At 33.5% G+C, this 13129-nt stretch overlaps 1 protein-coding gene across 5 annotated transcripts in view; it reads left to right on the top strand.

The window, feature by feature from the left end:
* LOC149780930 (cytoplasmic tRNA 2-thiolation protein 2-like) overlaps positions 1-13129 on the top strand; it is a 44082-nt gene that overhangs the window by 14366 nt on the left and 16587 nt on the right. For 4 of the 5 annotated variants that reach the window (XM_089938028.1, XM_089938029.1, XM_089938030.1 and 1 more), the window contains 5 exons: positions 3675-3784; positions 4267-4610; positions 5157-5292; positions 6825-6874; positions 9887-9968. In XM_089938028.1, the coding sequence (XP_089794154.1) occupies positions 3675-3784; positions 4267-4610; positions 5157-5292; positions 6825-6874; positions 9887-9968 (722 nt within the window). Of the gene's footprint in view, positions 1-2045; positions 2169-3674; positions 3785-4266; positions 4611-5156; positions 5293-6824; positions 6875-9886; positions 9969-13129 lie in introns of those variants that run through there. The other variant, XM_089938032.1, reaches the window with a different exon arrangement.

A 13129-nucleotide genomic window follows, 5' to 3' on the forward strand; every position in this document is an offset into this window, starting at 1 on the left:
GCAAATTATGCCAGAAGGATGCTGAATTGGGTGCAGTGGGAAGGAGTGCTCTGTGGCCACATGCAGCTGGAAAATAAAACAAGCTCTTGTAATGGCAGCTAATAAGGCAAACAAAAAGCTTTCATCATGAAATAATTTTTGATGAAAGGGGTATGTTTGTGAATAAAGAGATTGAAATTTTTAGAATAGAAACTGTATGTAGTCTTAATTATGAAATTAGTTCGAACCGGTTATATATTTTGGTTGAGTGGAAATAGGACAGACAATAATTGCAATGAACACAATAAATCTAAAGATAAAGACTACAGCAAAGCTGAGATAACTATTTATACATATATATCTAATATGAAATTGTTTGAAATATCCATATGCAGTTTATAAATAAATGATAATATTAATTTTAAAAAAATATCTTTGTTTGCTTTTTTTGTTTTATGGGGTTCAGTGAAGAAGAAAGGCAGGTACTGAAAAAGACATTGAGAGAATGACAACTGCTGACTATGCATTGAAAGTAGAGCCCTTAGGAAAATTTCCTTTATCACGACATCATATAGTTTGAGGAAAAGTGTGAAGGACAAAATCGCTTTGAGCTCTTGCAAAACAACTTGATGACGAGCTACAAGAACTAAAAATTCACTGTAAAATATTGTGGACTTTTTAAATAGTGTAGTCTAGACAGAGTAAAATGAACATTGTTCAGTGACTATACATTATTCTAATGCCTAGATGTAGGATGTTTAGTATTAATGGAAATTATATCAATGATCATACTCTAGACTTCATGTTTTGCGGGTTTAAAAGTAATTTTGCAAGAATTGTTCCTTGTATGAAGTGATAGTAAGTATTAACTTGTGTTTACATACAGTTTCATTTATGTATCCTTTAAAATTAATGTAATAATGCACATCAAATAACAGGATTTTGAACTTGGAAAACCTTGAATTCTTTTTAAAGAAATATGCTACTAACCCATTATATTTTTGAATTTTAATTAATTTTTTTGTATTCCTTTTGATCATATTTTCTTATTAATTTCACAACAAATATTTCTTCTAGCTACTTTAATTGAAATTATTGAATTCTGATTGACTGAACATTTAAAATTTATTGCTTTCTTCAGAGCAGTTTGACTTCTCTAAAACAACATCTTGTACTTGTATGCAGATGGTTTTTGACCACAGTGGGGAAAGTAATAAAACTTTGTTTCACTCACTACAGTGTTTTGTTAGTATTAAACTGTGAAATATAGAAATTCAAAAATCAGAAAAAGACCTCAATTGGATATGCACTTTAAAATTTACCAAGCAACATCACATGACTCTTCTTCTTTGGTAGAAGCACAATGAAATTTGCAGGTCATGCTTTATTTCCATAATTATTCAACAGCTTATATTACTTTAATTCATTTTTGTAACTTCATTTTGCTCATACAAGATGTTGCAGCAAAGAGTTTTTGAGTTTGAATGTTCTGTTAACTCCACTTTAATATTGCATATTTTTGAAAATTAAAATTCAAATATCTCAGAATTTAACTTCATGCCAAATTGAATGTCAGTCACTTTAGAAATAATTTAAAATCAGTTTAGATTATGAGTCTGTGTTCATTAATGAGAAAGTAATGTTTTTTAAAATTGTAATTGTTAAAGTTCCATGTTCCATAAATATTCACTTATAAGATGTGTCATGCAATCAAACATAGACCCTGATCTGCTCTTGTATATTGCACTGACTAGTGGTGGTCTGTGTTGTTTGTTCTATTGATTAGTCACTGCAAACGGCATTGATCCTGATCTTCCTGTGAATTGTTTGAGAGCAGATCTGGGTCTAGGCAGTTTTCAGTTGTATCCAAGTTATAAGTGTGTATATACAGTACTTGTAATCCAAAAACTGACTTCAGTTACTTGTGATTAAGGATACAAATTAGTAATTTCTTATAGAATATTACACTTAATTACAATTATGCTAGGTATATGTGTGTGTGTGTGTATGTGTGTATATATATATATATATATATATATATATATATATATATATGCAGCTTCTTGTACCATTACACAACTGCTCTGATGGCCTAAGTGGTTAGAGTGTTCAACTTGGATGTGGGAGGTCACTGGTTCGAAACCAGGCTGAGTCATACCAAAGACTTGTTAGGCACTCAGCATTAAGAGGTTAGTGCTAGGACTGGACATCCTAGTGTCAGATAATGTGACTGGTGGGACATCATGCTACATGTCTGCAGCATGATGCCCCAGTACTAGACATCACTATAAACTGCCACACTGCAGACATCATAGCGATATGAAAAATTGTTTAAGCTACTTGAAAAATCCAAATTGCACACACATACCATTACACAGGATGTTGTTGTTGTTGTATAAAGGGTTAGTGGCATCAGCTACTGGCTAAAATGTCTGGTGTACTCTGCTCTATTAAGATATCTATCAGGTGCCTGTGATTTTTATTAAAGATTTTGAGTATCAAATCAATTTTGCGTCAAACAGCTGGTTGTTTTACTTAAAGATGTGACTATGTACATAGTTAAAAGAACCCATTGATAATATTTAAGGGTTTGTGAATGAATTTGATTGTCACTATTGTAATAATTTTTTACTCCAAATTTTATTTGAGTGGGAATGAGAGGTCACTTTGTTAACTGGAGATGTTTTGACAATAACCAAGAAATGTTAGATTATATTTTCCTTTTCTTGTACATTCAGCTTTACACTTAGGCTATTAAACACAATTAACAGTGAAGGATATGTTTTACTCAGGCGTATATGGAGAAACCTTGGGGCAATAGAGAAGTATTGAGATGAGGGGATGTCTAGGTTTGGTCTAGTATTATTATTAGTACCCCTACTTCATTGATGGGGTGCCAGTCTGTATGTATTAATGGAGCAGCCGAGTGTAATTCACACATGACATTTTTTTCAGCATACTGTCAAGATGTTTGAAGATGTTCATACCTATTCTGAAAGGAAGAAATAATACTCTTATTAATACCAGAATTGCTGAATTTCATTGTAGAAATAAGTGTTAAATAGCATTTACCTTCTTCATCTGATATTATTTTGGAATGTCTTCAATATTAGTTTGACTGTTAACTAGATCTGTTTTCAGCCTTGTTTTTTGTGTGCCATATAAGGACATTGTGTCCTTTTTTGGAAATGTAAACTGATTGTAGTAAATCTGTTGTATATTATCCAGTTAACTGTAAATATGACATGCATTGAAAAATCTATCATAGTATATGTGTTATGCCAAGCCTTATTTGGAAAATGAAATACTACATGAATCCACTGAATTCAGACCAATATGACCTGTTACAAAATTAATGAATATTTTAAAGTTGTGTGTGTGCATATTTTCGGTGGAATCACTTGTATTGTGGATTCATTGTATATGATGAGGTTCACAGGTGAGTACACGGTGTTGATACTCTATGCCGACGAAGCATGCATTTTACCGTCTGCATTTATTACACCCACCCACCCCCATTCAGCTAACTGACTTGGTTGCATATTTCGGTATATAACGTGGTCGGGTTTTATGGCTCCCAACTACCGTGTTATAGCTGGGTCACACTGTACCATTACATTATTTAAGAGAGTAACTCACCTATTTCTATTTGTCATAACTAATTAGAACTAAGTTTATTTGAAAAATGTTTACAGAGGGTGCTGCAGTTAACTTGCCGTCATCGGATAGGTTGAATAACTGTGAAAAGATGCTGGGTATCATGAAGTCTACAGGGTTCCCCTGCTGTATCAAGGCTCTTGAACAGGTAACAAAGTTTTAAAATGTTTTGCATATACTTGTTTGGAAAAAGAGCTGAGACAATGGCACATTTTCTGTCACATATCATCATCCAAATGACCGTATATATTTTCTTGTATATTACTCTGTAGAAAGATTATGAATTATACAGTCATTATTTTCTGTCACATATCATCCAAATGACCATAGATATTTTCTTCTATATCCCTTTTGAAAGATTATGAATTATACAGTCATTAAATTTTAATCATGTTTCAATTTTGAAGTAAGTAGAGAGAAAAAGCATATAATAATTAAGATTGCTAACTGTGCTGTTTCAGTAGTAATTTTGATAAATTTATTGCCCTTATACATTTGCAATGAAATGGGCACAGAGACATCAAGGCCTTTTAGAAAAGTGTTGGGCCTGAATTCATTTCCGCTGCTTATTGCTACAACATTGATATTGGATTTTGATTATACTCCAATATATCTTGTATATTTCTTCAGGGTCTTGATATTGATAATATCCCAGAGCTTACCAGTCCTCATGACATTCGTTGCCCAGGTTCACAGCTTGAGAAAAAACTTGGCACAATAGACTACGATACTGAGAGCATTTTATCAAATATATCTACAGCAACATCAAGCGTGACTTTGGACATGTCAGAGTGTAGCATTTCTAGTTCAATGGAAGAACCATGTAGCAATTCAAGGGAGGCAATTGCTGTATCCTCAGTGAGCAGAGTGGAGAGTAGCTTCCAGAAGTATGAAGAAGCAGAAGAAAAGCTGAAGTGCTTACTTAAGTCCCTAAGCTCTGTCTCAGCACAAGAAGATCTAATTAGATCCATCAGGTATTTTAGTCCAATACTTTGTTTAATCAAAGTTCAAATGCATGCCCATCTTTTCTCAGATAGTAAATAAATAACATGACCAATAATTTTCTGTTTATAAGTTTGTTGAAAATGGACTCTTTTGATATGCTTATGATAAAGTTACTCAGGATTCTTAAAATATTTTCTTAGGATTACTTCAACCATAAAGCTATTTTTACACACCTAAAAAGTTTGAGATGTGTTTATTACATGCTTAAGTGTGATATAGGAGTATAACATGCTCAAGAGTGAGATATGTATATTGCATACTGAAGTGTGAGATATGTATTACATGCTCAAGTGTGATATAGGTGTATAACATTCTCAAGAGTGAGATATGTATGTTGCATGCTGAAGTGTGAGATATGTTTATTACATGCTCAAGTGTGATATGGGTGTATAACATGCTCAAGTGTGAGGTATGTGTATTACATGCTGAAGAAGATTAATTGACTTAAACGGTGTTAAAATCAGTTTTATGTAGCTTAATAATTTAACTGTGACCTGCCTGAATTTTTGTTTCAGGCATAAGATTTTATCTGAGGTAGCCACTACATGTGGTTACAGCAAGGTGATGCTAGGAAGCTGTGGTACTAGGTTAGCAGTGACCCTTCTTACAGACATGGCAATTGGCAGGGGTGGACAGGCAGCCGTTGACACAGTAAGTATATGTGTGTTACTGTCTCATTTCAGAATTTGATGAATTTCAGAACCAGATGGTAGCTCAGCAGACTGCCTGGAAAAGAATTTTGTAGGAAAATTTAATTTGGCAGCACAAAGAATGCACATGAATATGACACTGTTAGCTTTCTCAGTAACTCTCTACAGCTTATACTCCTATCTGCATTTAATACAATGAAACCACTGTATTGCTAAACTTCGCATAAATAAAATTCAGTTATTTAAAATTTTAGATTTTTGTAACAAACCTTCTGCATCTCCATACAAATGCTATTGTATCCATTTCCAATCCAGAAGAACAGTTTGGCTATTGTATCCATTTCCAATCCAGAAGAACAGTTTGGCTAATGTTAATCCCATGTCATGAATTTTAAACCCAAAATACGTCATAGTGATCTTGACTAGCTTCATCTACTTGCATAATGGGATGCTGTATGAGTATTTATGGAAAAGGATGAGTATGACAATAACAACCCATTTTGCTAAACAGTTAGGGAAGTATTTGAAGCTGTCCTAACAGTGTGAAACGGCTCACTCTTATGCACAAACTGATTAATTTGCTTGAAAATTGAAGTGTGCAAGAGTTCATTGTAAGTAATTAAAGTACAAGTGACCTGGACTGAGATGTGGTGATATTAACATTAGCCAGGTTGTTAACTTGGAATGAAAGTGGATAAAATTATGCTTGCTCAGTGATACACAAGGGTGGTTTAAAAATCCAAGATATTCAAAAGAAATCAATTATTTTCATGTAAACATTCACAGTATAGAACATTTATTTAGTCAAATGTTGATAGGTATACAGTTTTGAAGATCATTAAAATTTTTACTTTATTAATCAAAACAAAGTGTAGGTTGCTGTGTAAATGTTTCCACTTTTTATTAGTACAGTGGATGTAATATGATGCAGGTGGACAGTGTATCTGGCTTGGTTGTAAATTCATCATAATTAAGGATTCATGTGCATTTAGCTTTCTTCTTTCTCTTATACAGAAATGTAATTCCTATCAGATGTTGGTATTTTTATCTTTCACATTCATATTTAGAAGCAAAACACTGTCATTATTACATCAAAGATTACATCCAAGTTATATACTTTATCTCCCAGTTTTAATGAAGCATGTCATTGTACAAATGTGACACTGGATTGGATAAGCCATCTTGAGCTCCATGGTAAACATGAATTGGTCATTAGGAAATATTACTCAAATTTCTTGCATATTTTTTTCCAGCTATAAACTCTGTTGGGGCCAACAAGCATTTCACTGGCATTCTATCCAAGATTTTATTATAGTTGTCTGATACCATGTAAACCCAAATAAGTCTCAGCACCGTGATCCTCTATCAGGCATCTGAAAGGGTTTTAAACCTAGGTATATACAAATATATCAAATGTTCTTTTAATCGCTTTTATGAAACACATAGAAGAAAATGTAGAATGTCATGATTTTGTGAACCTTAGTTCAGCACTGAGTCATTAATAATTACAGGATGTTATTGACTTTATTTCAGGTCTTTGCAGACAAGCGATACAAGAATGTAATGTTTTTGCGACCACTGAGGTATTATTACCAAAATGTCATTTTTATTAGTAATTATATGAAGATAAAGGTTAATAAAAATTAGTAGTAGTTGTAGTCGTGGTGCTGACAGTTTTTTTAAGCATATTTCAGTAACTCAATGGCATATTGCAATGCCCTATAGTAAAAACCATGACAGTCCATCTGTATGGCCATACATCTACATTTATAACTAGCATAACTCAGTAACTCATTGACATAGAGCAATGCCCTATAGTAGAAACCATGACAGTCCATCTGTATGACCATACATCTGCATTTATAATTTGCATAACTCAGTAACTCAATGGCATATTGCAATGCCCTATAGTAAAAACCATGACAGTCCATCTGTATGGCCATACATCTACATTTATAACTAGCATAACTCAGTAACTCATTGACATAGAGCAATGCCCTATAGTAGAAACCATGACAGTCCATCTGTATGACCATACATCTGCATTTATAATTTGCATAACTCAGTAACTCATTGGCATATTGCAATGCCCTTTAGTAAAAGCTATGACAGTTCATCTGTATGGCCATACATCTACATTTATAATTAGCATAACTCAGTAACTCATTGACATAGAGCAATGTCCTATAGTAAAAACCATGACAGTCCATCTGTATGACCATACATCTACATTTATAACTAGCATAACTCAGTAACTCATTGACATAGAGCAATGTCCTATAGTAAAAACCATGACAGTCCATCTGTATGACCATACATCTACATTTATAACTAGCATAACTCAGTAACTCATTGACATAGAGCAATGCCCTATAGTAAAAACCATGACAGTCCATCTGTATGACCATACATCTACATTTATAACTAGCATGACTCAGTAACTCACTGGCATATTGCAATGCCCTTTAGTAAAAACTATGACAGTCCATCTGTATGGCCATACATCTACATTTATAACTAGCATATTTCAGTAACTCATTGGCATATTGCAATGCCCTATAGTAAAAACCATGACAATCCATCTGTATGGCCATACATCTACATTTATAACTAGCATATTTCAGTAACGCATTGGCATATTGCAATGCCCTATAGTAAAAACCATGACAGTCCATCTGTATGGCCATACATCTACATTAACTAGCATATCTCAGTAACCCTTTGACATAATTCATGTCAGTATTTAGGTGATCTACTTTTTACATGAATATATGCCTTTCAAAGTTGTTGTTTTTTCATTAACATTTTCATGATAGTGCAACCATTTTTTATCAGTGTGGATTTGCACAAAAGCAGTTTCTAGTAACAACTTAGCTAAGGACCCACTCAGCAGATCCTGCTGTAACTTGATGTGAACACTGTCAGGCAGATATAAATGTGTCTCATATGGGTTTTATCTCTTCTGCTTCATTACTGACATAGTGATGAGTCTTGGCAATCAATTTTATATTATTACTAATGTAAGTTGTTTGCCTACCACTATAGCTGAGGGAATAATGTAACAGATTCTGTTGTAATTCAGGGTCCCTGTGTGAACCTGTCACCTTTTATATTTTGACTTATGAACCTGCCACCCTTTCTATTTTGACCTATGACCTGTCACCCTTTTTTTGGACCCATGAACCTAAACCTTTTCAATTTTAACTTGGGAACCTGTTACCCTTTCTATTTTGACTTGGGAACTGTATGTAAAGTTGGCCAATATGCACTCTTTCTAGTTTGAATTCTAAACATCATTAAAGGTTGGTAGGTGTACATTCTGTTTAGTTTGGCTTGTGAAATTTATTTATATGGGGTTGGTAGGTGTACATTCTGTCTAGTTTGGCCTGTGAAATTTATTTATCAAGGGTTGCTAGGTGTACATTCTGTCTAGTTTGGCTTGTGAAATTTATTTATTAGGGGTTGGTAGGTGTACACTCTGTCTAGTTTGGCTTATGAAATTTATGAAAGGATGGCATGTACTCTGTCTTGGTTGACTTGTAAACTATATGAAAGGTTTGCAGGAATGCACTTCATAGTTTGCAAGTATTTACATTGTCTGGCATGTCAGTTGTATGACAGGTGGGCAGGTATGCAATTTTTATAGCTTGGCTTGTGAACCATATTAAAGGTTGGCAAGTATATTCTCTATCTATTTTGGCTTGTCAACTGTATAAATGTTTGGTAAGTATGTACACAGTCTTGTTTGGCTTGTCAACTGTATAAATGTTTGGTAAGTATGTACACAGTCTTGTTTGGCTTGTCAACTGTATAAATGTTTGGTAAGTATGTACACAGTCTTGTTTGGCTTGTCAACTGTATAAATGCTTGACAGGAAAGCACTTGATTTAATTGAGACTTGTGAACAGCCTTAATGATTTTCATGTTCCACGATAGGATTACACCACCTCATATTTGTTCCCAGTAGTTATGGCCCCTGATCATAAATCTACAGTTCAGTGTGAATGAATTCTTGCAATCAGAATTTGTCTGCCCCTTTTATGGCCATTGGATATCAACTTTGTACTCAATCTAAATCTACCTTGATTTTAAATCTGTTATTGTTTTAAAACCCACCATAGTTCAACAATTATTTGTCATATTTCACCAAGAAAATTTAAGTCTGCGCTTAAATTTAAGTTTTGAATCTAGAAATCTGATTCACTGAAATTCAAATCTGACTTAAAATTGGTCAATTAAATGTTATAAGTCTGAGTGTAATTTAAGACTTGTTGGTATCTCCAGTTTTTGTTTTTTGTTTATGTGGGGACCTTTGTGACTCTGTCACACTTAAGCTTGATATTTGAATTTTGTTTGCCATTTTCATTATAATGATGTCATGTTGATTAATTACATACAACCTACATGTTGGAAAGTTTGATTTATATATCTTGTGATTTATTCCAAATTTTGCATTGCAGTTCTAAGATCACTTTTGTATGTTATAAATATTTGCCAAAAAAATTAAATTGGGCAAGATGTTTAAATTATTTCTTTCAGTTTTGCTTCAATTCTGTTATGTTTTTCTCCAAAATAATATAATTTTATTCTTTCAGAGAATTTAGTTCAAAGGAGATTGGGATGTATAATGCACTGAATAATGTGGAGTCTGTTTTCATTCCCACATTGACTACAAAGGTAGGTACATACATTGTGACTTCATTTTAGCACTACTGATTATGGACCAGAAGAGCTTATGGGATGGTCTGTTGGCCATCCTTCTGTCCATTAGCACAACTTTGTTATCTCTACTGCAAAACTACTTGAAACTTTATACACACATTCACCCCAGAGTCTACCTGGTCCTAAATGAAAACAGTGCATCTCGAACATCTAATAAGGTGACACAGTGGCCCTCTTGAAAATCATTACTGCTACTTCTCCTGAATGGATGTTCTTATCAATTTGTGGTTTTCACTGAAAGACTCCTTATGATGTCTAGATGGTCTGAAATAAAAATCTGCCAGTCTGACGTACAATATTTCCACCATGGCATCCAACTTCAGAATCTTTTCATTGATACTTTTCCTGAATAGATGCTCATGTCAACAAGGGTTTTTCACCAAAAGACTTATTATAATGTCTAGTTGGTTCTTAAATGAAATTGGTGCAGATCAGATGTCCAATATGGCCACCATGGCAGCCATCTTGAAAATCTTGTTATAGATACTTTTCCTGAATAGTTGATGGTATTAGCATGGGGATTTTGCTACAAGACACTGTATGACATCTATCTGGTCCAATACAGAAATAGTTCTGATCTGACATCCAATATGGCCACCATGGCAGCCATCTTAAAGATCTTGTCATCACAACTCTAATTGAACAGAAATTCATATGGATGTGATATTTTCATCAGAAGACTTTCTGTGATGTCCATTTGGTTATGTCTTAAAATGAAAATGGTCCTGATCTTGTATCCGATATGGCCACCACAGCAGCCATCTTGAAAATCTTGTAATTGCTACTCCTCCTGAATGGAAAGTCATATCTTGAAAATATACTTATCTCTACTCATCTCCAAATGGCTGGCTATATCATCATGGGCTGCTCACCAGTAAACTTCTTATGATACTTATATGGTTCTAAATTTAAATGGTGTCAGTGGTACATCCAGTATGACTGCCCTGACAACTGTATGATCATTATGACAGGCTTTTTACCAAGTGATATCAAAATATCTGCTTTGTTCTGAGTGAAAATGGTGCCAAGCTGACATCAATATATCTACCACAGCAGCTAATGTGAAATTCTTGCTATTGCTGAAGAATATCAGAGATGAAACTTGTCAGGTAAAAGGAAGTTTTAGTTTTTGTTAGTGCCACATCCCTATAGCAAAAATGGTCACCATGACCTATATTTCATTATGTACTGACTCTGGCTGACATTTGGTGTTTAATACAAGACCACACAAGTTGTTCACATACTGTATTCATACTATCAGGCAGAGAATCATGAATGTTGGTTAGATGATGCATCTTGATAAGTACTACACTCATATTGCAAAAAGAGATCTCTGTAACCTATATTTCTTGCTTAAGTGACTTTCTTGAAATTTTGTGTTTAAAGCTCATTTCTTGGGTACATGTTATATTAGAGTCATGAGAGTCGAGAATTTAATTGAATGCTTGTCTGATGGTACTACATTCTTACAGTAAAAGAAGGTTGCTATGACCTACATCTGATGCGTTATTATCATTGCTTATGTATTCATATTTAGCTCATGTGCATTTGGTTGTTTGCATGTTTAATACGTATTAATCTACACAGAAGACTATTCTAACCAATTCATTTAAAAGTGGAAATAAATATCTTTATTCAGTGATAAAAGTTTTATATTAATCACTGTAAATGTTACATTTTTTTAATATGTTATTCTTAACAGTTGTATTGTTGATTGTAAAAGTGAATTTATTGGTATTAGAAGTGTGGACTGTGTGCATTTCATGTGATGCCTCAAACCACATGCTGATGCATCAACTATTTAATAGCTTCTGAAGCAGATTTTATGGTTTTTAAGGAAAGAGAAGAGATTATTCTCAAGTCTTTATATATAACTTGTTATAGTACCTCAACTTTGATATTGTATTGAAGGATTTTTGTTTGTTTGTATCTGTTACATTATTTATGCCCTGTTATAAGGGTCAAGATTTGTTAGGTCATGGTGACCTTAATGTGAATTTTTGTCCAGAGGATAATTAATGTTACCATTAACTGAAGATACTACTGAAACCTCCATGGACAAAAGCTATGTAATCAATGATTTCATACTGGTTTTATAGGTTACTGCATTTGTATGGGAAAATATGAACGAGTTCTTTGGAATGAATAATGCATGACCTTGGGAGTGCAGTATATCCATCTGACAAAACGAGTTCATATTTTCCCATACAAATGCAGTAACCTTTTTATTATATGCGCATTTTTCTTGTTCTACCTAAGGGTTAATTGTATAAACAAAATACACTACAAGAAACAATGTAAATGAATGTATGCCGTATTCTAAACTAAATACGCAAGCGCAGATTTATCATTACACAACAACAGCATTATTAATGTGCACATAACTCCACCCAGACAAATTTGAACTAAGTCACGCGCTCGACATAACTTTCAATAGAAAATGGCATGTCTAGTTAAAATTGAAATTTGCAGTCATATTGTGAATGAATGTGCATTGCAACAACTTTTCCATTTGTTCTGGAATGAATAGATTTTGACACCATTATAAACAAAAAGATAAAGAAAATTATAAAGTTCCTAACATGGAACTATCAACAACAATTAACTCAATGAGAAAAAACTCAAAACATGAATTTAACAAATGGAATTTCAAAACAAACGTGAATTCCTATCACCGATCAACAAAATAAAAGTGATATGCACTCCAATATAAAGAAAGTCTTGAATGTATCATTCAAATAACAATTTAGAAAAGAATGTAATTATGAACATATCGTTCATAAAACGATATTGAAAAGCGGTGTAAATTACGAACCTATCGATTGTTCACATAACGATGTAGCAATAGGAATGAATGAAATTATGAACCTATAGATCGTTCACATAACGATATAGCAATAGGAATGAATGAAATTATGAACCTATCGATCGTTCACATGACGATAAGAATGAATGAAATTATGAACCTATCGATCGTCCACATAATGATATAGCAATAGGAATGAATGAAATTACGAACCTATCGATCGTTCACATAACGATATAACAATAGGAATGAATGAAAGTATGAAATGCAATTGTGGAAATAACGTGGAACATTATAACTGTCGTGGCGC

This window comes from Sinohyriopsis cumingii, chromosome 16, assembly GCF_028554795.1.
Source record: "Sinohyriopsis cumingii isolate HCF-2022 chromosome 16, ASM2855479v2, whole genome shotgun sequence".
NCBI lineage: Eukaryota > Metazoa > Mollusca > Bivalvia > Unionida > Unionidae > Sinohyriopsis > Sinohyriopsis cumingii.